Source organism: Macaca thibetana, chromosome 6, assembly GCF_024542745.1.
Source record: "Macaca thibetana thibetana isolate TM-01 chromosome 6, ASM2454274v1, whole genome shotgun sequence".
In the NCBI taxonomy this organism is placed as follows: Eukaryota; Metazoa; Chordata; class Mammalia; order Primates; family Cercopithecidae; genus Macaca; species Macaca thibetana.
Genome location: NC_065583.1, coordinates 13,455,546 through 13,478,451, shown reverse-complemented (window position 1 = coordinate 13,478,451; position 22,906 = coordinate 13,455,546). Strand labels below are relative to the sequence as shown.

General features: G+C 49.3%; 1 protein-coding gene and 1 long non-coding RNA gene across 6 annotated transcripts in view; one reads left to right on the top strand and one right to left on the bottom strand.

The window, feature by feature from the left end:
- Positions 1 to 613: 613 nt before the first annotated feature.
- On the bottom strand, positions 614 to 20,635 carry LOC126957138 (uncharacterized). 2 transcript variants are annotated; one of them, XR_007726663.1, is made up of 5 exons: positions 20,513 to 20,635; positions 2,869 to 3,024; positions 2,567 to 2,660; positions 2,043 to 2,126; positions 614 to 1,314 (listed from the first exon to the last, which is right to left on the bottom strand). It is a non-coding gene; the product is annotated as an uncharacterized LOC126957138 (long non-coding RNA). The 2 variants fall into 2 exon arrangements; XR_007726664.1 differs by lacking the exons at positions 614 to 1,314; positions 2,043 to 2,126; positions 2,567 to 2,660; positions 20,513 to 20,635 and adding exons at positions 16,343 to 16,481; positions 19,856 to 19,968 and having other exon boundaries at positions 3,010 to 3,024.
- WWC1 (WW and C2 domain containing 1) overlaps positions 20,252 to 22,906 on the top strand; it is a 175,589-nt gene continuing 172,934 nt past the window's right edge. For all 4 annotated transcript variants that reach the window (XM_050794638.1, XM_050794637.1, XM_050794635.1 and 1 more), the window contains exon 1: positions 20,252 to 20,459. In XM_050794638.1, coding sequence (XP_050650595.1) covers positions 20,341 to 20,459 — 119 coding nt within the window. In that variant the 5' untranslated portion in view covers positions 20,252 to 20,340. The remainder of the gene's footprint in view (positions 20,460 to 22,906) is intronic.

The following is a 22,906-nucleotide window of genomic DNA, read 5'->3' as shown; positions in this document are numbered from 1 at the left end:
ATTCATCCAAGTGACACTCCCCAAGCCAAGGGTTCTAGAACTACAGGCTGAGGTCTCTACCCTGATCCTCCTCTTCTTCTCTGAGGTCTCTACCCCGATTCTTCTCCTCTTCAACTACCTCAGTTGACTGCATGAACTGAGTGTGAAAAAGAGAATTGACTGCCCCAACCCCCCAGTCCCTCCTGCACCCCACAGACCTCCTGAGGAGCTGCCACTGCTTGGAGGAAGGCAGAGATGCTGATAATCCTAAGACAGGAGCGATGGGCTATGTGCAGTAAGGAGTGGCCCTGTGTGTGTGCTACAGTGAGGAGCGTCAGAGTGATCCACATGAGAAAATGACAAGTGAGAGGAGCCTGGGGACTTCCAAGCAACCTCCCTTGGTGCCTGGGGGAGGGATGCCAGGCCCTGAGATGACAGGGTAAAACTTTATTTCCTCCTTCCTGTCCTGTTCCTGTGCCAGCCATCACAGAGCCCCTTGAAACAGCAACTTCATGGTAATTGATAGTGCCCAGATAATATTCTCTGGACAGGTGCCAGGGATGCAGTCACAGAGCTCAATAGCTTTTCTAGAGAGAATATGAGTTGATATCTATCAGTCCCCAACTGGTAAGTCTTCAAGGGACTGCTTGGAGGAGGTGGTATTCTTCTCAGTAGCATAAATCTGCCAGGGACAGGAAGTGTGTGTGTGTGTGTGTGTGTAACACATTACAAATATCAAGGATAATGTATAGCACAGGCTTCAAGGAGATGCACGCAGGTGTAAAGGCACCAGGTGCGAGGATGCATGCAGGTGCAAAGACACGAGGTATAACTGAAGGTGTAACACAGAGTGTGAGGACTAGAGACACTGGGGGCAGGTTGGCGGCGGGGCGGGGGCGGTGGGTGATGCATCATGTGTAATTAGTAGAAATGTTGGAACAATGGAACATGCAGAGCAAAGATGTGTGTGCAGGAGCTGCAGCAAATACCGCAGCAAGTACTGAGTGGAGGTTTCTTACTCACTCTCATATTCACACCTGTGTTTCTCTGTACCAGGGAGAGACGGGAGGATCGGGTACAATAATACTCAGCATGTGACATTCACTGTGTCACAGTCTATCTTCTGCTGTTACAACAAAATACCACAGACTGCATAATTTATGTAGAAAAGATGTTTATTTGGCTCGTGGTTCTAGAAGCTGGGAAGTCCAAGAGCATGGCACTGGCATCTGGTGAGGGTCATCCTCTGGTGGAAGGTATCACATGGCATCTATGCCCATCATAAGAGACAGAGAGAAAAGAGGCCAAACTTATCCTTTTCTCAGGAGCTCACTCCTGCAATAACAGCATCAGTCCACTCATGAGTGCAGAGTCCTCCTGGCTAATCATCTCTTAAATGTCCCACTTCTTAATACCATTATAACGACCATTAAGTTTCCAATACATGAACTTATGAGGGACACATTCAAGCCATAGCATTATATGTATAAGAGCACAGCTTGGCCAGGCACGGTGGCTCACGCCTGTAATCCTAGCACTTTGGGAGGCCAAGGCGGGCAGATCACCGGAGGTCGGGAGTTCGAGACCAGCCTGACTAACATGGAAAACCCCATCTCTACTAAAAATACAAAATTAGCCGGTCATGGTAGCACATGCCTGTAATCCCAGCTACTCGGGAGGCAGGAGCTACTCAAGGCAGGAGAATCACTTGAACCCAGGAGGTGGAGGTTGGGGTGAACTGAGATCGCGCCATTGCACTCCAGCCTGGACAACAAGAGTGAAACTCCGTCTCAAAAAAAAAAAAAAAAAAAAGAGAGAGAAGAGTACAACTCAAGGACCACTTTAATCACTCTCTTTTTTTGACCTCCTAAGACAGAACACATGCCAGTCTACATTCCTGAGAGGATATATGGTGAAATGGTTTTTAGCATGAGCTTTAGAATCAATGATTTGAGTTTAAACCCTGCTCCACCATGTACTTGCTACAAGTCTTAGACAAATCTTAAACCTCCCTATGACCCAGTTTTCTCATCAGCAACATGGGGAGAAGGAAAGCTACCTACCGCTTGTGGTGGTTATGGCAATTACAGAAGATCCAGGAGTAAACACATAAAGGGGCACATTCCCAAATGTCAGCTCTGTGCTAACTGGAGGAGAGCAGAAATGACATCCTATTGCATCATCTCAAAGAGTCCTGCAGGACAGAGAAGCTGGGCTCTTCCAAAGGCTTGCTGTATCCCAAGGACAGAATCCTTGCTGGGAAGGCACCTTTTCCCCTCTTTGCAACCCCACCTCTCTAAGCCCTTGCATTCACCTCCAGTGAACCTGACAGAGGGAAAGAGCTAGGGCAATATGAATGAGATTCACTTCCAGAGGCACATCCCATGGACAAAAAAGCATGGGGGGCAACAGGATGGAAACACAGTTGAAGCCATTCCATACCCAGATAGATGCAGGCCCTGAGAACCTAGGGAGGCAGGCAAGCCCATCCCTGCCAGGGACTCCACGAGCCCTACCGGCTGCTTCCAGTCCTCACCCCAGGATCCCTCTCCTGGGGTTCAAACCCTGGCTGGGCACGGTGACTCACCTGTAATCCCAGAACTTTCAGAAGCCAAGGCGGGCGTATCACAAGGTCCGGAGATCGAGACCATCCTGGCTAACACGGTGAAATCCAGTCTCTACTAAAAATACAAAAAAAAAAAAAAAAAAAGCCGGGAGCGGGGTGGACACCTGTAGTCCCAGCTACTCAGGAGGCTGAGGCCGGAGAATGGCGTGAACCCGGGAGGTAGAGTTTGCAGTAAGCCGAGATTGCACCACTGCACTCTAGCCTGGGCAACAGAGCGAGACTCCGTCTCAAAAAAAAAAAAAAAAAAAAAAAAAAAAACCCACCTGCACTCAGGGGTGTGCTGGAACTCACCCATAAGACTGATATTTGTGTCTCTTCCCAGCCCCATGTTCAGTGACATCACACTGGTAGCTTGAAATCAGCCAAGGTGGAAGCATTTACACCAGGAAAATTGGCAAATTTCTATGAGACTGGCAGAGCTGGGGGTAGATACAAAAGAGAATAAAAACATCAAAGAGCCGTTGGGAGAAGAGAAGAGAAAGGATGGCCATGGGTTAAAGTGTTCTCTGTTGACCTCAGAAATATGGGGACTTTGACACCCAAGGCTCAAGAACTCAGGCCTGGATGGGCGCGGGGGCTCACGCCTGTAATCCTAGCACTTTGGGAGGCTTAGGCGGTTGGATCACTTGAGGTCAGCAGTTCGAAACCAGCCTGGCCAACATGGGGAAACACCGTCTCTACTAAAAAAAAAAAAAAAAAAAACAAAAAATTAGCTGGGCATGGTTGCAGGTGCCTGTAATCCCAGCTACTTGGGAGGCTGAGGCAGGAGAATCGCTTGAACCTGGGAGGCAGAGGTCGCAGTGAGCCGACATCATGCCACTGCACTCCAGCCTAAGCAACAGAGCAAGACTTCGTCTCCAAAAAAAAAAAAAAAAAAAAAAAAAAAAAAGGACTCAGGCCTGGCACCATGAAAAACACAATCAGACAAAAAGCCAAAATACCCTCAAAAACTGTGGGAGAAGCGGCAAAAGAATGTTTTCTGCGTTCTTCCACTCTGCCGGGGTGTCGGGCCAGGTCACAGCAGCCTGTCTGGGACACAGTGGGGACGCAGATACCCTTCTTCACACCTGGGGTGCTCAGCTCCCCACTACCCAGTAGTGCTGAGTGCTGACACCACGCACCACCCTCCGCAAGGGAACTGCCTGGGGCACAGTCACACCCCTTCCCAGAGAAAGCCCACATCCAATGCCTGGTCCACAGCAGCAGAGCGTAGAGGCCAGGATTTGACTGTGACAAGGAGCTGACTCCAAAGGCTGAGACTGATTCTTCAGCATCACCTCTTCCACTAAAGGTCAGTCTTCCACCAAAGCAGTCAGGCAAAGGCCTGGCTGCTTGTGGCATCTCTGAAGAGTTGTCCCAGCTCCAGAGCTCACCATGGGATTGGCTGAGGCCACTATCACTACATCATCACAGCTCAATGTCTCCCTCTGCCCATCCCTGCACCCCTCACTCTTTCCCTCCCAAGCATTGTTCCTGCTGTCTCTAAAAAACCTCCCGCGTGCAACTCTCCAGCTCGAAGTCTGTCTCCTGGGAAACCCAAGACACAGACACCCTCTACCCCACTCCTGTAAGAAGGGAAAATGATGTTGACTGGAGACTGTGCTGCAGAGACCCCCTGCCCAGGAGACCTAACGCCCTCCCCACTCCCACACCATGTCATTCTCTGTAATGGCAGAGGGGTGGGGGTGCGAGTTGTAATATGCTGGGTACCTGCAGACAGCTGATGCAGGGTGCTTCCTCAGAACAGGTGCAACACAGTGTGTTTTGCTGGGGAAAAGGGATGTCAAGCAATCTATGACGGGGGTGCAGGGAGTCTGGGGAGAAACAGAATGAATGTGTGTGTGTGTGTGTGTGTGTGTGTGTGTATGTGTGTGTGTGAGAGAGAGAGAGAGCTGGTGTTTGTGTTCCAGGCTATAGCAAGGGGAGGGAGACAAAAGAATAAAACCTGCTTGTTGGCTGAGTGCAACATGCCTGTAATCCCAGCACTTTGGGAGGCCGAGGCAGGCAGATCACCTGAGGTCAGGAGTTTGAGACCAGCCTGCCAACATGGTGAAACCCTGCCTCTACTAAAAATACAAAAATTAGCCGGGCATGGTGGCACGTGCCTGTAATCCCAGCTACTCGGGAGGCTGAGGCAGAAGAATCTCTTGAACCTGGGAGGTGGAGGTTGCAGTGAGATTGCACCATTGCACTCCAGCCTGGGCAACAGAGCAAGACTCTGTTAAAACAAAAAACAAAAAAACCCTGCTTGTTGGATGTAGCAACACACAGGACCTCTGCAGCAAGAGTCACCTGTGCTGTTGTCTATGCAGAGATGTGAGCATGCAGATACACACATCCTTTCTACCTCCAGGCACTAAACACATGCTGTCCCAAACATGCACCCACCTTCTAGGTCCTGGTTCTTGGGTGAGGAGGGGAAGAACTGAGCCCGACTGACCTTTAATGGAAGAAGTGATGCTGAAGAATCAGCCTCAGCCCTTGCAGTCAGCTCCTTCTCACAGTCAAATCTTCTGCACACTCAAATCCTTTACACAGTCAAAGCCTCTACGCGCTGCTGCTCACCTTTCCATAACCCGTCAGAGTTCACAACGTGCATTTGTTCATTCCTCAAATACTGACTGGGAGTCTGAGATGTACGCTCATTGTACCAGGTGCCAGACTCGCATGCAGCCCGTCTCCTGACTTCAAGCTCATGCTGGCTCCACCTGACCTCATCATGTGTTCTAAAGGGACAAGCCAGGGATCCTGGATGCAAGAACTGGTTGGCCTCAGCCTCAGCAAATGAATTCATCCCATTTGCCATCTTTCTGGCTCAGAAACTCCATTTATGATCTGCGCCCCAGCTCAGTCTCCTCCAGAGGAGGCTGCACAGATGGCGAGCTTCCCCATCACCTGGAAGAAGGGAGTTCCTGGCCACCCTGCCAGTGGGAGGACTTTGCTGAACAAACTCCAGGCAGTGGACCGTGTCCACACTGCGTGCTTCTAAGTGGAGGCCAATTTGCTTCTTACCTCCTCCAGCCATTCCCCTGCCCAATCTGGACGCTCACTGAGAGCACACAGGCGAACCTTGCCCCACCTTGGGGGCAACCGTGTTACTTGTCAACTTGCTGACTGGAAATTAGTTTCTCTTCTGAGGTGCTGGAGCGGAGCATGGGCATTGACTTTTACTGACTGAGAGTATGTGCTCAGTCAGAATAAGGGAAGTACTCTTGATTACCTTTTAAATTAATCCAGAATTTCACTAAACACTCAGAGGCGAGACCTGCGTATGCCACTGGAGTCTTCCATCTTCCCAGGGCTGTGGCACGGTTCTGTGACATCTGCCACTCAGCAGCCTGGATTTTTTTTTTTTAGACAGAGTCTCACTCTGTCACCCAGGCTGGAGTGCAGTGGCACAATCTCGGCTCACTGCAACCTCCGCCTCCTGGGCTCAATCAAGCCATCCTCTTACTTGAGTTGCCCATCACCACGCCCAGCTAAATTTGTTGTTTTTTGAGATGGAGTCTCGCTCTGTCACTGAGGCTGGAGTACAGTGGCATGATCTTGGCTCACTGCAACTGCCACCTCCTGGGTTCAAGTGATTTTCCTGCCTCAGCCTCCTGAGTAGCTGGGATTTCAGGTGCCCGCCACCATGCCTGGCTAATTTTTGTATTTTTCATAGAGACGGAGTTTCACCACATTGGCCAGGCTGGTCTCGAACTCCTGACCTCAAGTGATCTGCCCACCTCGGCCTCCCAAAGTGCTGAGATTACAGGTGTGAGCCACTGCGCCCTGCAATGTTTTGTATTTTTTGTAGAGACAGCCTCACTATGTTGCCCAGGCTGGTCTCAAACTCCTGAGCTCAAGTGACCCGCCCTCCTCAGCATCCCAAAGTGCTGGGATTACAGGCCTGAGCCACCACGCCTGGCCTGAAGCCTGGATTTTAGCGCCAGGCAGGCCTGGGTCTGGATCCCCCAGATTCCTTAACTTTTAAGGCTGGAATGAATACTGGATGTGGGAAGTGCCACCTTGGCACACGGTATAGTGTGAGTGCCCCATCAGTGCACAGTGGAGAGTAAGTGCTCAGTCAGCCGCCACTCATTACATTATTGCCTCATTGCTGCCCTGGAGAGAAGCCCCTGGTTACAGAAGTGATCAAACCCATTAAATGCCCACTCCATCAAGTCCCATCCTTTGGCCCATGGCTCATGTCAGAGGGCAGGCTAATCTCTAAAGTCCACCCACTGCTTTAAGGCCTGCCAAATGCAAGAGTCTCTTGGATCATGATAAAATGGAAACAGAAAACACCAAGAGACAGAGGTCAGGTAAAGGGCTCCGCTTGCCCATGAACCCCTGCCATTCCATGCAGGTGCAGGTCTTTGGCCTTCCAGGAAATTCTGGTCCTTGAGCTGGATGATGGGGTGGACAGCAGCCACCTGCAGCTGAGTTCTTGCAGGGACATCATAGGAGTTGTTTAGAAGGATAAACAGGAGAATGTGTCCATCCTGATTTTGGATCGGGACAGAAATTATGACCCATAGTGACATCAAACCTAGATTGATTTTACCTCACTTGGAATATACCAAGTTTCTCTCCTATCTTTGTTCTCCTTTATGGAGACTTTTACTGTAAAAATGTTAAGTGATATGAAATATAAGCTCTATAAATATATTTGGAACTCAAGCCATATGGCTCAACAGGAAAGAGATAGCTGTTTGCTGGGCTCTTTGGTTATAAAGCTGCTCAAAGCCCCCATATCAGAAGTTAAAAGATAGGAAGTCAATAGAGCATCCTAAGCAATTCAGTGCACATTTTTAGGCAACTTACTAATTGTTGTTGTTGTTCAGCCACCGTTCATTGAGTATATTCCATGTGAGACACTGTGGTAAGTGAGATGAGGGTTGAGTAAAATATTGAATACAGGACATTTTATATTATTATTTACCAGTTGTGTTAGTCCATTTGCACTGCTATAAAGAAATACCCGACCAGGCGTGGTGGCTCATGCCTGTAATCCCAGCACTTTGGGAGGCTGAGGCAGGCAGATCACAAGGTCAAGAGATACAGACCAACCTGGCCAACATAGTGAAACCCCATCTCTACTAAAAATACAAAAATTAGCTGGGTGTGGTGGCATGTGCCTGTAGTCTCAGCTACTTGGGAGGCTGAGGCAGGAGACTCGCTTGAACCCGGGAGGTGGAGGTTGCAGTGAGCCGAGATCACACCACTCTACTCCAGGTTGGTGACAGAGCGAGATTCTGTAGGAAAAAAAACCAAAAAACAAACAAACAAAAAAACCCTGGGTAATTTATAAAGAAAAGAGGCTTACTTGGCTGACAGTTCTGCAGGCTGTACAAGCAGCATTATGCTGGCATCTGCTTGGCTTCTGGTGAGACCTCAGGAAGCTTTCAATCATGGCAGAAGGCAAATGGGGAGCTGGCATATCACATGGGGAGAGTGAGCAAGAGAGAGAGACGGGGAACAGGCGGAGGTGCCAGGCTCTTTTAAACAACCAAGGCTGGGTACAGTGGCTCACACCTATAATCCCAGCACCCTGGGAGGCCAAGGTGGGTGGATCACTTGAGGTCAGGAGTTTGAGACCAGCCTGGCCAACATGGTGAAAACCCCGCCTACTAAAATATAAAAATTAGCTGGGCATGGTGGCGCACGCCTATAATCCCAGCTACTCAGGAGGCTGAGGCAGGAGAATTGCTTGAACCCGGGAGGCGAGGGTTGTAATAAGCCAAGATTGCATTGCTGCACTCCAGCCTGGGTAACAGGGTGAGACTCCATCTCAAAAAATAAAAATAAAAATAAAATAAAATAAAAAATAACCAGACCTCACGTGAACTAACAGACTGAGAACTCACTTATTACAGGGAGGACAGCTCCAAGACATACATGAAGGATCTGTCTCCATGACCCAAATACCACCTGCTAGGCCCACCTCTAGCACTGGAGGTCACATTTCAATATGAGATTTGGAGAGGATGAAATAACCTCCCATATCACCAGTTGTTAACATTTTTGCCACATTACACTCTCTCCCTCCCTCCTTCTCTCTGAAATACTCAAATGGTTTCTGAACCATGTGAATTAATTTGCAGACATCATGACACTTTACTCCTAAATGCTTCAGTGTATCTCTCCTAAGAAGAAGGTTTATTCTCCTAATAGAACTACCATACCACTATCAATCCCGAGATAGGTAACGCTGACATAATAATATTATCTAAAATGCATTACATTGTCACATTTCCCCAGTTTTCCCAAGAATATACTTTGTAGCTCTTTGTTTTTTAAAAGTAACCCAGTATCCACTCGTGGATCCCACATTGCATTTGGCATCTTCCTAATGTTTTTTTCTGGCTTTTTCTTTGAGACAGAGTCTTGCTCTGTTACCCAGGCTGGAGAGTAGTGGCACAATCTCAGCTCACTGAACCTCTGCCTCCCAGGTTCAAGTGACTCTCCTGCCTCAGCCTCCCAAGTAGCTGGGATTACAGGCACCTGCCACCATGCCTGGCTAATTTTTGTGTTTTTAGTAGAGAAGGAGTTTCACCATATTGGCTAGGCTGGTCTCTAACTCCTGACCTCAAGAGATCTGCCCATCTTGGCCTCCCAACGTGCTGGGGTTACAGGTGTGAGCCACCACGCCCAGCCTCTGGGCCAGTGGAGGTGGGCAGATCTCTTGAGGCCAGGAGTTTGAGACCAGGCTGGACAACATGGTGAAAACCCACCTCTACTAAAAATACAAAAATTAGCCAGGCTTGGTGGTACATGCCTGTACTCCCAGCTACTCTGGAGGCTGAGGCACAAGAATCGCTTGAGCCCGGGAGACAGGTTGCAGTGAACTGAGATCATGCCACTGCGCTCCAGCCTGAGCAACAGAGTCCCAAAAAAAAAAAAAAAAAAAAATAGAGCTCTGCAAAGAAAGATCTAGAGCTCTTAGCAACTTTTGAGAAAGAACCTTTGGCCTCAAACCAAAAAGCAAAAATCTTTCCACAAAAGACCCTTGGATGCTGCATAGCACTCACCCTCACTACAGATGGGCAACTTATTTCTTAGAGGGGCATATGGGCTTCCAATTATTCCAATAGATTAATGCCATCTGCTCCCTACATGAAGGAAAACTGGTTAAGAGCTGGTGTCAAGGGAGTCTTAGGCCCTGATCAGCACTTTGGGAGGCCCATGTCTTCTGAAGGCCAGTCTGTGCTGGCGCTGGAGATGTAGAAGAAGGGAGGGAGGAAAAAAAAAGAAAAGCTGCCCTCACAGGGTTTACAGTATAGCTGGGGAAAAATAGACAGAGAGAGAGAAACAGGGAACTAAAATAAGATTAGACTGCTGAAGGATAACGTAGCTGCAGGGGCATGCAACTTAACTTTGGGAGTGAGGGCAGAAGTCATACCTAAGCTGAAGCCTGAAGGAAAATTCACCAGCTAAACACAGAGGAGGAGTATTCTCAGCAGGAGAAACAGCCCATGTGCAGGTCCAGAAGTGAGGAGAACTAAGTGTGCAAATCACATGCACGAGCTCAGCTGTGTAGCAGGAGTGGGGGAGCCATGAAAGCTGAGACTGGAGGGCTGGGCCAGGGCCAGGGCTGCCCACACTGGGCCTTACAACACATGGGGAGACGCTTAGACTTCCTCCTGAGACCAGCGAAGAGCCACTGAGGTTTCACAACAACCATCCCAGCTCCATGTGGAATGATGGAGCACGTGCACAGAGGAAGTCCAGCAGGAGGCTTCATAAGGTGCAGGCAATGGCCTGGATCTAAGCTAGAAGCTAGGAGATGGAGAGGCGGGAATACACGTAACATGTATTTTGGAGATAGGAGCCAAGGCTATCTCTACCTATGTCTAGTTAGAATAGACATAGTGAATAAAGGAAGAAATCCAGGATTTCTTTCTTTAATTAAAGACACCTAGGTCTCTTTAATTAAAATGATGCTTTAGAAGAAGTGTGGTCAAACTACAACCTCAGGGCCAGTGTTCTGTTTTTATAGATAAAGTTTTATGGGCACACAACCACAACCACATCCATTTGTTTATATATTGTCTATGCCTGCTTTCACCCTACAGCAGCAGAGCTGAGAAGTTTTGACAGAGACCATAAACTGCAAAAGCTGAAAATATTTCTTTTCTTTTTCTTTATTTTATTGTATTTTTTTTTTGAGACAGATTTTTGCTCTTGTTGCCCAGGCTGGAGTGCAATGGTGTGACCTTGGCTCACCACAACCTCCGCCTCCCGGGTTCAAATGATTCTCCTGCTTCAGCCTCCCGAGTAGCTGCGATTACAGACATGTGCTACCAGGTCCGGCTAATTTTGTATTTTCAGTACAGATGCAGTTTCTCCATGTTGATCAGGTTGGTCTTGAACTCCTGACCTCAGGTGATCCACCTGTCTCGGCCTCCCAAAGTGCTGGAATTACAAGTGTGACCCACCATGCCTGGCCTGAAAATATTTCTTATCTGATTCTTTACAGAAGTTTGTGAACACCCTTCTTAGAACATTGTATTCCAGAGATGCCTCAGGGAGAAAAAGAATATTTAAGCAAATAAGTTTGGGCCATTCTGTATTTTATGTTGTTTTCTTGGCTACTCACCATGGATGGAGGTACCCTGAGAGTGCTGAGAAGTCCCATAGGAAAGAAATCTGTTTACTTTATTAAAACCAGTATTTCCCCAATGTAATTGCTCTCAGACTATGTTTATGTTTAACTCTGAGGAATGCACCTGTGGATGCCTGCTTTAGAAAGATGAGGAGGTAGGCCGGGCGCGGTGGCTCACACTTGTAATCCCAGCACTCTGGGAGGCCGAGGCAGGCAGATCACCTGAGGTCAGGAGTTTGAGAACATCCTGGTCAACATGGTGAAACCCTATCTCTATTAAAAATACAAAAATTAGCTGGGCATAGTGACAGACGCCTGTAATTCCAGCTACTTGGGAGGTTGAGAATTGCTTGAACTCGGGAGGTGGAGGTTGCAGTGAGCCGAGATCATGCCATTGCACTCCAGCCTGAGCAACAGAGTGAGACTCTGTCTCAAAAAAAAAAAAAGAGAAAGAAAGAAAGATGAGGAGGTGGTTGGGCCCAGTGGCTCACGTCTGTAATCCCAGCACTTTGGGAGGCCGAGAAGGGTGGATCATGAGGTCAGGAGATGGAGACAATCCCGGCTATCATGGTGAAACCCTATCTCTACTAAAAATACAAAAAATTAGCCGGGCCTGGTGGCATGCGCCTGTAGTCCCAGCCACTCGGGAGGCTGAGGAGTAGAATTGCTTGAACTCAGGAGGCAGAGGTTGCAGTGAGCCAGGATGGTGCCATTGCACTCCAGCCTGGGTCAAAGAGTGAGATGCTGTCTCAAAAAAAGAAAAGAAAAGAAAAGAAAGAAAGAAAGAGGACGTAGAAGAGCTACACTAGAGGGGTGAAGATTGCTGAGCATACAATTTATAAGGTGAGTGAAGACATTAAAATGGCCAAGAATCAGACAAAAGAATCAGACCTGAGCTAGGGCTTAGGTCAAAAAGAAGGAAGCGACGTAAGGGAGTCTGTGAAGGCAGAATGCTGACAATTCCTACCTAGATATCTGTAGGGAATATGAAATAGGGAGGTAGAGAGTGGAGGGGGAAAGTGGGGTGAAGAAGCCGGCTTGAGGAAAAGAGGTGAACTCCAGCTTGGATACAAGCTGGAGTTGGCTTGTTGGCTCAGAGTAAGCAATGACCTTCTGCTTCCAGGAAAATGGAGAAGGCACATTTTCCCCTATTCCTCCAAGTGGTTCAACTTGGATGTTATATATAAAACAAATATGAGAAGACTCAGAACAGTGCAAAGAAGGCGGCAGATGGCTAGGGAACTCACAATCCGAGGAATGACATGGTGGTGAGTTCCCTGGTTTTTCTTTTTGCTTCACATATCCCAGGCTGAGTGCTTGAGAAGCAGACAACCTAAGAAGGCCAATGTCCAGATTCCAATTCAAAATCACTCATCATACCAAGAACCAGAGATCTCTCAAACCAAATTAAAATAGCAATAAATGCCAACACTGAGATGACAGAGGTGTTAGAATTGTCTGACAAAGATTGCAAAGCGGCCATAATAAAATGCTTTAATGAACAATTATGAATACACTTGAAACAAATGAAAAATCAGAAAACCTCAGCAAAGAAACAGAAAATCTCAGCAAAGAAATACATGACATAAAGGAGAACCAAATCAACACGTTAGAACTGAAAAATACAACAAATGAAATAAACAGCTCCATGGATGGGCTCAAGAGCAGAATAGAGGGGACAGAGGGAAGAGAATCCACGAACTGGAAGACAGAACAATCAAAATTACCCAATCTAAATGATGGAGAGGAAACAGACTGAAAACAAATAAACAGAGCCCCAGGATCCCATGGGACTATAACAAAGACGAGAGTCCCAGAAGAGAGGACAAAACGATGCGATTGTAAAAGGATTCAAGGAAATAATGGACAAACACAACCCAGCTTTGACAGGAAACATGAAACTACAGATTAAAGAAGCTGAGCGCCCCCTCCCCGCACCAAACTATGAGATAAACCCAAAGAAATCCATGCCAAGACACATATTTAAATATCTGAAAACTAAAGACAAAGTAGCAAAATATCCAACCTTCACTAGGCTTTATTGGACCTTTGAGGCAACTGCAGCTGAGTAACTAGGGCTGTGGAGTGGCGACTCCGTTCACCTGGATTAGGATGGAGATGGCGGTACAGGAAGGCATGGGTTTGAGGTCAGAGAATCTTGTGGCATTTTAGGGTTACCACCTTCTAGCTTGGGTGCCCCCATCAAGAGCAGCCTCCCGTGGTTTTCAGTGGAATGGGAACAGCACCCTGGGTGTGAACATACTGTCTTCAGGGCTTTTGCTCCTGCTGTTCTCTTACCCTGCAATGCATGATCTTTGGTTCTTCACATTGCGGGCTGCTTAAGGTTTCTGCTTAAATGTTACCTCCTGAGAATGGCCTTCTCCTCTGGCCCAGTCTAAAGAAGATTCTCAACCAATCCACACCCTACCAAATTCTTCACAGCATGCTCCTTCCTTCATATTATTAACAACAACTTACAATTACTTTTTCATGTGTTGACTTGTTTATTATATGTTACTTTACTAAACTGTAAGCTCCACGGGACCAGAAATCACCCTCGTGTCTCAATACTTGTCTGGCAGACAATAGGCAGACAAAAAAAGGTTCTTGTGGAATAAATGAATAACAGAGCTGAGCAGGGAAGGGGACCTATATTTAACAGAGCTTCTGCATTTCAGAAGCTGAACTAAGCACTTCACTTGTATCATCTCATATAGTTGTCACAAGTCAATAGTGAGGCAGCATCGTTGCTCTCATTTTTCTTAAGATGTTGGTGCTGTCATGTTACAGGTGAGGAAACTGAGGCTCAGAGAGATGCAGTCTCATGCCAACAGTCACACACTGACCAAGATGCAGAGCCAAGTTTCAGATCTGGATTGTTTTTTCCGCCCATGTATTTTCTACTACTCCGCCCAGCCACCCTGTTGAGGCAGGTTGTTGTGTAAACCCAACCCTATACCCTTCTTGCCAGGTGATTTGTAAAATTCACTCCATTTGCTTATCTTTGCAGTGGTGAAGTTCTGAGAATGAGATGTGAGACTACGTACAGTGGACAGGTAAAGTGTATTTCATTCCATGCATCTCCAAGCAGTTGGGCTAGAGTTTAATTTAAGCGCCTGGGTACCATGGCGATGCAAGCTCTATAAATACCAAGAGAGAGGCTTCTTTCAGCCAGTCTGCTGGTGACTGCGCTTGTACCCCCATCCCCGTTTCCCACCAGGGCTCCACTGCTGCTGTTGAGTAGAGGAACAGAGGAAAGCACTGCTTTGCAAGAACTCCCGCCCTCTGCTCATGGACTTGCTCTCTCCTCTCCACACCCCCACCCTTGAAACTGAGATTTCATCACCACCTCCTCCTTTGGTGCATAATTCATTTCCTCTTCAATGAAAGACACAACAGCTCCCAGTACCCACAGAATCCCTTGACAAGAGAGTCGGAAATAGGATGCACTCAACCTCTCCTGCCAGCTTCAGCCTCTCACAGAGGAGAAATCAGCTCAGTTAAGAGTTCGAGACCAGCCTGGCCAACATGGTGAAACCTCGACTCTACTAAAAATACAAAAATTAGCTGGGCGTGGTGGCGGGCGCCTGTAATCCCAGCTACTCGGGAGGCTGAGGCAGGAGAATTGCTTGAATCCGGGAGGTAGAGGTTGCAGTGAGCCGAGATCGCACCACTGCACTCTAGCCTGAGTGAGAGAGTGATACTCTGTCTCAAAAAACAAACAAACAAATAAACAGCAACAACAACAAAAAACAAAAAAGAACCAGCAAGGAAACAAGTGGGAAAGAAAGGCAACAAAGGGAGAAAAGTACCCCTCTTTCCACAGAGACAGCTGAGCCTGTGAAATCCCCTGACACCAATCCCCTTGGGGGTCTTGTGGACAGCACTGGGCAGGCGATGGAGGATCAGGGCACTATCTCTTCCTCTTAGAATTGAGAACCCCCACTTCAACTCTGTCCTCTCATTGTCAGCTCAGCTATGACCAGTTTTAGTGTGCCCTCATCAACCTCCATGGCCTCCTCCATCCGCTCCAAATAGACACATAACCCAAACATAAGTAGGAGTGTAAGGAGAGTCTCCTGGCCACCCCACCTCCTTTCCCAACCCGACCGTGGCCCTGAAGTCTCTCCTTCATAGGCATTCTAAAGCCCACACTGGGAGTCAGAAGCAAAAACCCACTAGAAGCAGCTAAGTTGATATCTGCGTGACTATAGAAAAGTCACTCTGCCTCTCTGAATCTCAGTTTGCTCATCTATGAAATGGAACCAGCAGGAACCAGGGCAGTAAATCATTATGCATACAAACTCCATTTCTCTGTCTGTAAAATGAGTAGGCTGTGCAAGACTTGTTTCAGTTCATTTCGGAGCACTGAATTAAGCATGGAGGACCTAGAGGTAAATAAAAAACCATCTCTTCTGCCTCGGCTCTCATGTTACCAAGGTTTCTTCCACCCCCATCTTCTCTGGCTTAAGACGTGTTTTCCCATCATTGGAAAAAACAGTCCACAGCACATTTATGAACCTCAAATAATGCATGACTCAAGAAAGGGTACATTATTGGCTCCATCATAGAACATAACTGTGCATTCCCCAGGATGTGTGGGAGGGACGGCATGAGGTAGGGAGATACAGTTATGGAGCAGGAGGCAAAATCTCAGCAGAGGTTCTCAAAGCCTCCATTTCCCCTGAAGAATACAGATGCTAACAGGAAACTCGACTGCTGACATATTTGTTCCTTCTTTTTTACATTTAATTTCTCCTCTTTACCATCTTCATGGAATATGTGACTCTAGCTCTCTGAAACACTCTAAAACACGTGTGGAAAATGGCCTTTCTTCCTGGCAGTTGCAGTGGAGAAAAGGGTTTAAGTGGGCATCGTTTTTAAAAACAAGACAGCCTGTCCCAGGCTCAGGTGATTCCTTTGGGTCACCGGGATGTGGCCTTTGTCATTAGAAAGGCTTGGCCTGTGGTCACCTCTGCACTGCCCAAGCCTGTCTCCTTCTACTCCACACACAGGCAGTCAGACACAGCCCCAGGAGGATGGCCAGGAGAGACCTGGGCTTCTCGTCTTCAGTTCGGATTCCTACAGTTCAGTCACCTGTAGAATAACATCCAATTCAGCCTATCACGTGGCTGAGCCGGTTTTACCTTTAATCTCTTCCACGTTTGCCCTCAGCCTCGCAGAATGTCCAGGATGATTCACGCGCCATCACATGGGGCAGGCAGTCATCTGTTTTATTACCTCACCCTGCTTGCAGCTTCTTCGAGATAACCTGGGATTCTTTCGCTGGGGGTGGATGGGAGGTAAAAAGAGCGAAAGACCAAGCTCTTAATTCAGGAGTCAATTCCTGCTCTGGTCTCTCTTTCCTGCTTCCCAGGCCAGGTCAAAAGGTCCAAAGCAGCAAGCCATTTGGAAAATGCCAGGGTTTGGGCGGCCGGACTAAAACGAAAGCAGGACTTGGCAGTCTAAAAGGTGTTTTCTCTTCACAATCAATGCCAACCAATAAAAAGGCTTGGTTGAAAAATAAAGCCAAAAAAAAAAAAAAACAATTAGGAGGACTGTTGCAAGCAACCAGGCATAATTTTCAGGAGGGGAAAGGACGTGGATTTGTGTTTTGAACAGAAAATACTTCAATTGGTCCACATTTCATAAAGGTGTGTCTGCTGCCAGGCACAGTGCTCCGAATGCACCGCACTGCAGCCCGAGATGAAGGCGTGCTGCTGAGTGCCAAGCCCTCACATTTCTCCTCCTGCTTTGCCCTAACCACAAGCCCAAAGGAGTCCATATTGTTATGTGATTTTTTTTTTCAAATCAAAGACTGAGACTTCAGTGAAGCAAGCTGCCCAAGGTCACACAGCTAGAAAACCGGGCGGGCTTGGGACCCAAACAGCCTGATTCTACAGCTCTTGCTTCTCAGCCAAAAAACTATGAAGCAAACATCAACAGAGATGAACATTTGTCAGTATCAGTCATGTTCCACATCCCAACCACAGGGAGGTTCTGGGGCTACAGAGTGATTTAAAAGAGAAAGAAAGTCTCCAATCTGAGTGACAGAGCGAGACTCCGTCTCAAAAATAGAAAGAAAGAAAGTCAGCCAGGCACGGTGGCTCACGTCTGTAAGCCCAGCACTTTGGGAGGGTGAGGTGGGCGGATCACCTGAGGTCAGGAGTTTGAGACCAGCCTGGCCAACATGGCAAAAACCCAGCTCTACTAAAAAATACAAAAATTAGCTGGGCGTGGTGGCACAGGCCTGAAATCCCAGCTACTCTGGTGGCTGAGGCAGGAAAATCGCTTGAATCTGGGAGGCAGAGGTTGTAGTGAGCTGAGATCGTGCCACTGCACTCCATCCAGCCTGGGGGACAGGGGGAGACTCCATCTCAAAAAAGAAAGTATAGATTAATGACTGAGAACACTGCACTGGAGTCAGACCTGGTCTGTTTTATGAGCTCTGTATCCCGGGCCAACAACAAAGCATCTTGGAGCCTCATCTGTAAAATGGGTATAATAAATAGCCTTCCCTACACCAGAGGGTTGTTATGAACATTGAGATCACGTATTCAAAGAACCTAGCACCAGGTTGGCTTTGCTTTGGGGCTACTGCTCTAATCCATAGTGGGTTTTTTTTTTTTTTTTTTTGAGACGGAGTCTGGCTCTGTTGCCCAGGCTGGAGTGCAGTGGCCGGATCTCAGCTCACTGCAAGCTCCGCCTACCGGTTTACGCCATTCTCCTGCCTCAGCCTCCCAAGTAGCTGGGACCACAGGCGCCTGCCACCGCACCCGGCTAATTTTTTGTATTTTTAGAAGAGACGGGGTTTCACTGTGTTAGCCAGGATGGTCTCGATCTCCTGACCTCGTGAAGAGACGGGGTTTCACCGTGTTAGCCAGGATGGTCTCAATCTCCTGACCTCGTGATCCACCCGTCTCGGCCTCCCAAAGTGCTGGGATTACAGGCTTGAGCCACTGCGCCCGGCCCCACAGTGGGTTTTTATGTAGTGAAGGCTTGACCCACACAGAGGAAGTGTAGAGGGCTGTGGGAATTCCCCCAAAAAGGAATGGGGAATTCCATCTTTTGGGTGTTGAGGGCCAGTCTAAGGCTGGTGTCCCTGGACTCTGGTGCCTGGTATTTATGGAATGAAGGACGGCCAAGCACTGAGCCCCTGGGCCTGGCCTCAGGGAAGGAATTAACTATGCAGAAGGCATTTGCAGGCGAGGCTCACTCTGGTGGGTCTTTTCTGTCAAGAGGAGATGAGACCACAAACACGATTCCCTCTCTTGCTCGGCAACACCCTGGCCCATACAGCACAAGGTGCTGGCTCTTCTGGAAGACCGTGGGCCCCAGGCAAGAGAAGACACCGAACTGGGCTTCCTTCGACCAGTTCAGCTTCCTGCCATATGCCTAGGGCAAAAAAGGGTTAAATTCCCACTCAGTACACAGATGTAAGAGGAGATGGGGAAGTGACCAGCCAGCTGATCATTCACTCAATCATGCTAGCCTGCTTTTTGTATTTAATGCTACATTTTAAATTAATTAATTAATTAATTTACTTGAGACAGAGTCTCGCTCTGTTGCCCAGGCTGGAGTGCAGATCTTGGCTCACTGCAACCTCAACCTCCCAGGTTGAAGTAATTCTCGTCCCTCAGCCTCCCGAGTAGCTAGGACTACGGGTGCCTGCCACCACGCCCAACTAATTTTTTTATTTTTATTATTTTTTAGTAGAGATAGGGCTCACTATGTTGGCCAGGCTGGTCTCAAATCCTGACCTCAGATAATCTGCCTGCCTCACCCTCCCAAAGTGTTGGGATTACAGGCGTGAGCCACCATGCCCAGCTAATTCTACATTTTTAATTTCTCAAGAAACTGATTATTTTATTCTCTTGAACATTTTTCAAGATGGAATTTTGCTTTGCTTACTTTTTTCGTTTTCATAACCCTACTTCTCCCAAATCCATAACACACCTACCTCAAGGTATCACAGGAAAGAACGCCTGTTCTGAAGCTGCTAGCCACAGCCTGTCACAAGTAAGTCCTCAATTTAGCTAACAATAACAATGGCATTACTATTACTTTTACAAAGTGTTTTCCCTGACACCCTCTGGAAGTCCGCCCAGGAAAGCGGATCCACAGCGCTCCTAATTTTAGGGGCCCTGAGGGGAGCCAGCTACATTTCCAAATGGTAGGGAGGGGTGGAGGCTGGGCGAAACGTCGTAGGGAGAGTTGAATAGAAGGAGACAGATGGTGCGTGTGTTGGGGGAAGGGACCAGAGATCCTGGAAAACTTATGTTTCCCAATTCGCAAGAATGTTTCCATTTAACCACTTCTTGCCTGACTCCTGATTCTACACCACAGAAAAGCAGGGAGTTTTAAGATTTGGGGCCACCTGTGCCAAGAGCCTGGCTACTCCGGGTGGAGAGAGACAGGAGCATTTTAACTAGAGGCAGAGCGGTTTTCGGCCCAGCCCCCTAGGTCTGGGACGCAGGTGAGGGGCGGTCTCTCCTTCCCCTGGCAGGGGCAGCGTAGGGGTGGCCGGCGGCTGGGACTGTCCCACGAGGGGGCGCGTCTCGGGCCCTAAGACCCGCCCTCGTGGCGCTGCGCGCTGGGAGGGGACCCGGGAACCCAGGCGGCCGGCGCTCCACCTCCCGTTTCCGGGGCAGCGCGGTTACCTGCACCGCCCGAGCCGCACCTGGCGGAGGCAGAAGTCAGAAACCTAGCGAGCTCAGAGCGGCGTAGCGGAGAGGAGGGACGGCACCCGGCTGCAGGGAGGAGAGGGAGGCGGCAGCGGCAGCGGCGGCGTGGAGGGCGCAGCGCGCCGCGCGGCGGAGGAGGGCAGACGGCGGCGGCGGCGCTCGGCTCGCTCTGCCCGGCCGGCTGGGCGCGCACCCGGGCTCGCACCGCGCTGCTGCGGACGCACATGGCAGCGTGAGAGGCCGGCGGCGGGAGGAGCGGGCGGCGCCGGGTCGGGGACGCAGGGCCGCATGGACAGCGGCGCCACCCCGGCCGGCCCCCACTAGGGCCCCCCATCCGCGGGCGCCACCCCCCGGATCATGGTGCCTCGGCGGCCGCCCGGGCTAAGAGCGGCCGGCTGGAGCCGCTGAGCCCCCGCTGCGGTCGGGAGCTGCATGGGGGAGCGCCGGCAGCGCTCGGGAAGATGCCCCGGCCGGAGCTGCCCCTGCCGGAGGGCTGGGAGGAGGCGCGCGACTTCGACGGCAAGGTCTACTACATAGACCACACGAACCGCACCACCAGCTGGATCGACCCGCGGGACAGGTAGGACCCCGGGACCCTCCTCCGTGCCCCCACACCCCCGCCCGGCCCCCCACCTGCCTCTGCAGCCGCCGGCTGGGACTAGGCGGGGGCGGGGGAGCTCTGCGTGCCTCTTGAGCTCTTTTCAGTTCGCCACCTCCTGCTCCCCGCAACCTTCTGGAGCGCTGCTCCCGCCTCAGTGGGCAACTGAGAGGAGGCGCCTGCCAGGGAGCTGGCCCAGGCTGCCCCACCGCCATCCCCAGTTGGAGGACTTAGGCCCCAGCCGACACCTGCCAGGAGTTTTGACCTTAAGCTCTAGCCCCGCCCGCCCCCTTTGGGAAGAGAGGTCGGGCGGGGGCGGGGGTTGGGGGAGCGACCTAACCGGGTGAAGCCGGGTCTTCCCGGGGACGCTTCCACCCAGCGTGGGGGTGGGCGGATGGGGATGGGGAGGTGTCCGGTTTGGAGGGGGTGGTGAGGACCCCAGGATTCCGTGGGAGACCACTGGAGAGAGGGCACTTGGCTCAGGGGAAGGCATCCTGGGGTGTGCTTTTTGACAGGTGCCTTGGAAGCTGCTGAGAACAGCACAGGGGCAGCCAGGGGGGCCGTGGAACCCGAGGGTGGGGAGGAAGTGAAGAAGCGGGGGAGGGCAGATGAGGGAGACTGGTTATCCAGGAATCTGGCAGCAACTTGGAAGCTGTTAGGATGGAGATGGAGGTGAGAGGCCCCGGAAAGCCCTGCCCCTCGCCTCTTTCTCCTCCCTTTCTTCCCTGGTCGGGGGAGGGGGCGGCGAGGCTCCTCAGCCCTGCACCAGCGGGACCTGACCTTGGTGGGTACCAGGCCGCTGTAGGTTGAGATGATGTGCAGAGGCAGGTGGAGCCTGAGATGGCTCTGTGTGGCTCTTACCTCTCCAGACTTTCTCCTGGTTGGTTGGCATTTCTTTGCTCACATGCTACACGTACAGATACATACACCCTCTCCATGTGTGTCCTGGAGTCCCCGGACCACGGTGTTGCTGACACGGTCTGTGGGCAGTGTCTTGGGGAATGTGGATTTTAAACGTGTCTGTGACCTTGGGGGTCAGGTCCCTGTAAAGCAACCAAGGTGAATTTCTTGGACTCTTCATCTTGTGTGGTTGGGGTGGAGGTGTCCCAGAAGTGTATGTAGCAAGATGTGAGTTAAAAAAAGAAAATAAGCAGAAAGAAAATGAGAGTTGAGATTCTCGGTATCTTCTGGGAGCACTTACATTCGTTCGTTCGTTCATTCATTCATTCATTCATTCATTCATTCATTCAGCACTTCCTGGATGTCTCCTCTACACTCAGCACCATGCTGAATGTCTCATGAATGTAATCTGGAAGGTAAATATTTAGTGCTAGAGAGCATCTCTTAGGTAAGCTACCTCAACCTCTGAGCCTCAGTTTCCCTGTTTGTCAGATGTGGGAGGCCCACCATTTCCCTGAATTTAAAAGGTTTGCTTGGAAGGGAATATTGGGATGCTTAAAAGTTGGAAGGGATGTAGATCAGAGCCCAACTCCCATTTGAAACATAAGAGAAAATTTGAAGCCCAGAGGTGTGATTTGCTCAAATATTTTTATTTTTCTGCCATTCTGCATACCAGTTCTTCACCGCTCTGAAGTGCTAACCTTCAAACTTGTCACCCTGACACGCTGCTTCCCTGCCCCTACTCAGGTCAGTTGCCGGCTCTGTTACTGTGTTGGTGCACTTGGCAGCATCTTTTCTCTTGTCCTTTTCTCAGAGCAGACACAAGTTCAAGCGTATGTGACCTGCCCCACTTTAGGTCCCTGTAGTTTACTGAGGCCTGTGTGCTGTTAGCAATTGGACGTCCTGTTGGAGGGAAAGGACCGCCACTGCCAACACTGATAATCATGCATCTGGGGACTTCTAATACAGCAATAGGAGACTCCTTTCAACAGTAATTCTTTACCCTTGGAAAAGGGCAAGCAAGTAGCTTCTATCAAGAACTGATTGGCTAGAGCACAGTCTCCCAAATTTTAGTGTTACATGGACCACCTCCATGATTTTTTTTGCTATATCCACCTGTGCTATTGCTTACTTACTCCTTGACTTTAGATCAACTCACTTTAAAAATTTGTGTACTATTTTCACAAATGGGAAACTAGCTATATCTATTGTCATAAAGGGGAAACAAAAAAGATAGGCAAAAACAAAAACAAAAAAACAAACAGTGTTAGTATATTTTAGCTAGGTACTGTGGCCAGCCTAAGGCCCCAATGCCTTGGTTGCCCAGCCTTTGTTTTTAAGCAGATTGACAAGCCATGGAGAGGAGGCAGAAACACAGTGGCCATTAGGTGAGCAGCTCACCTTCTTCATCTTGTGTCACTGGTTTTTTTGTTTGTTTGCTTTTGTTTTTTAGTTTGTTTGTTTTTGTTTTTTGGAGACAGAGTCTCTCTCTGTCACCCAGGCTGGAGTGCAGTGGCAAGATCTTGACT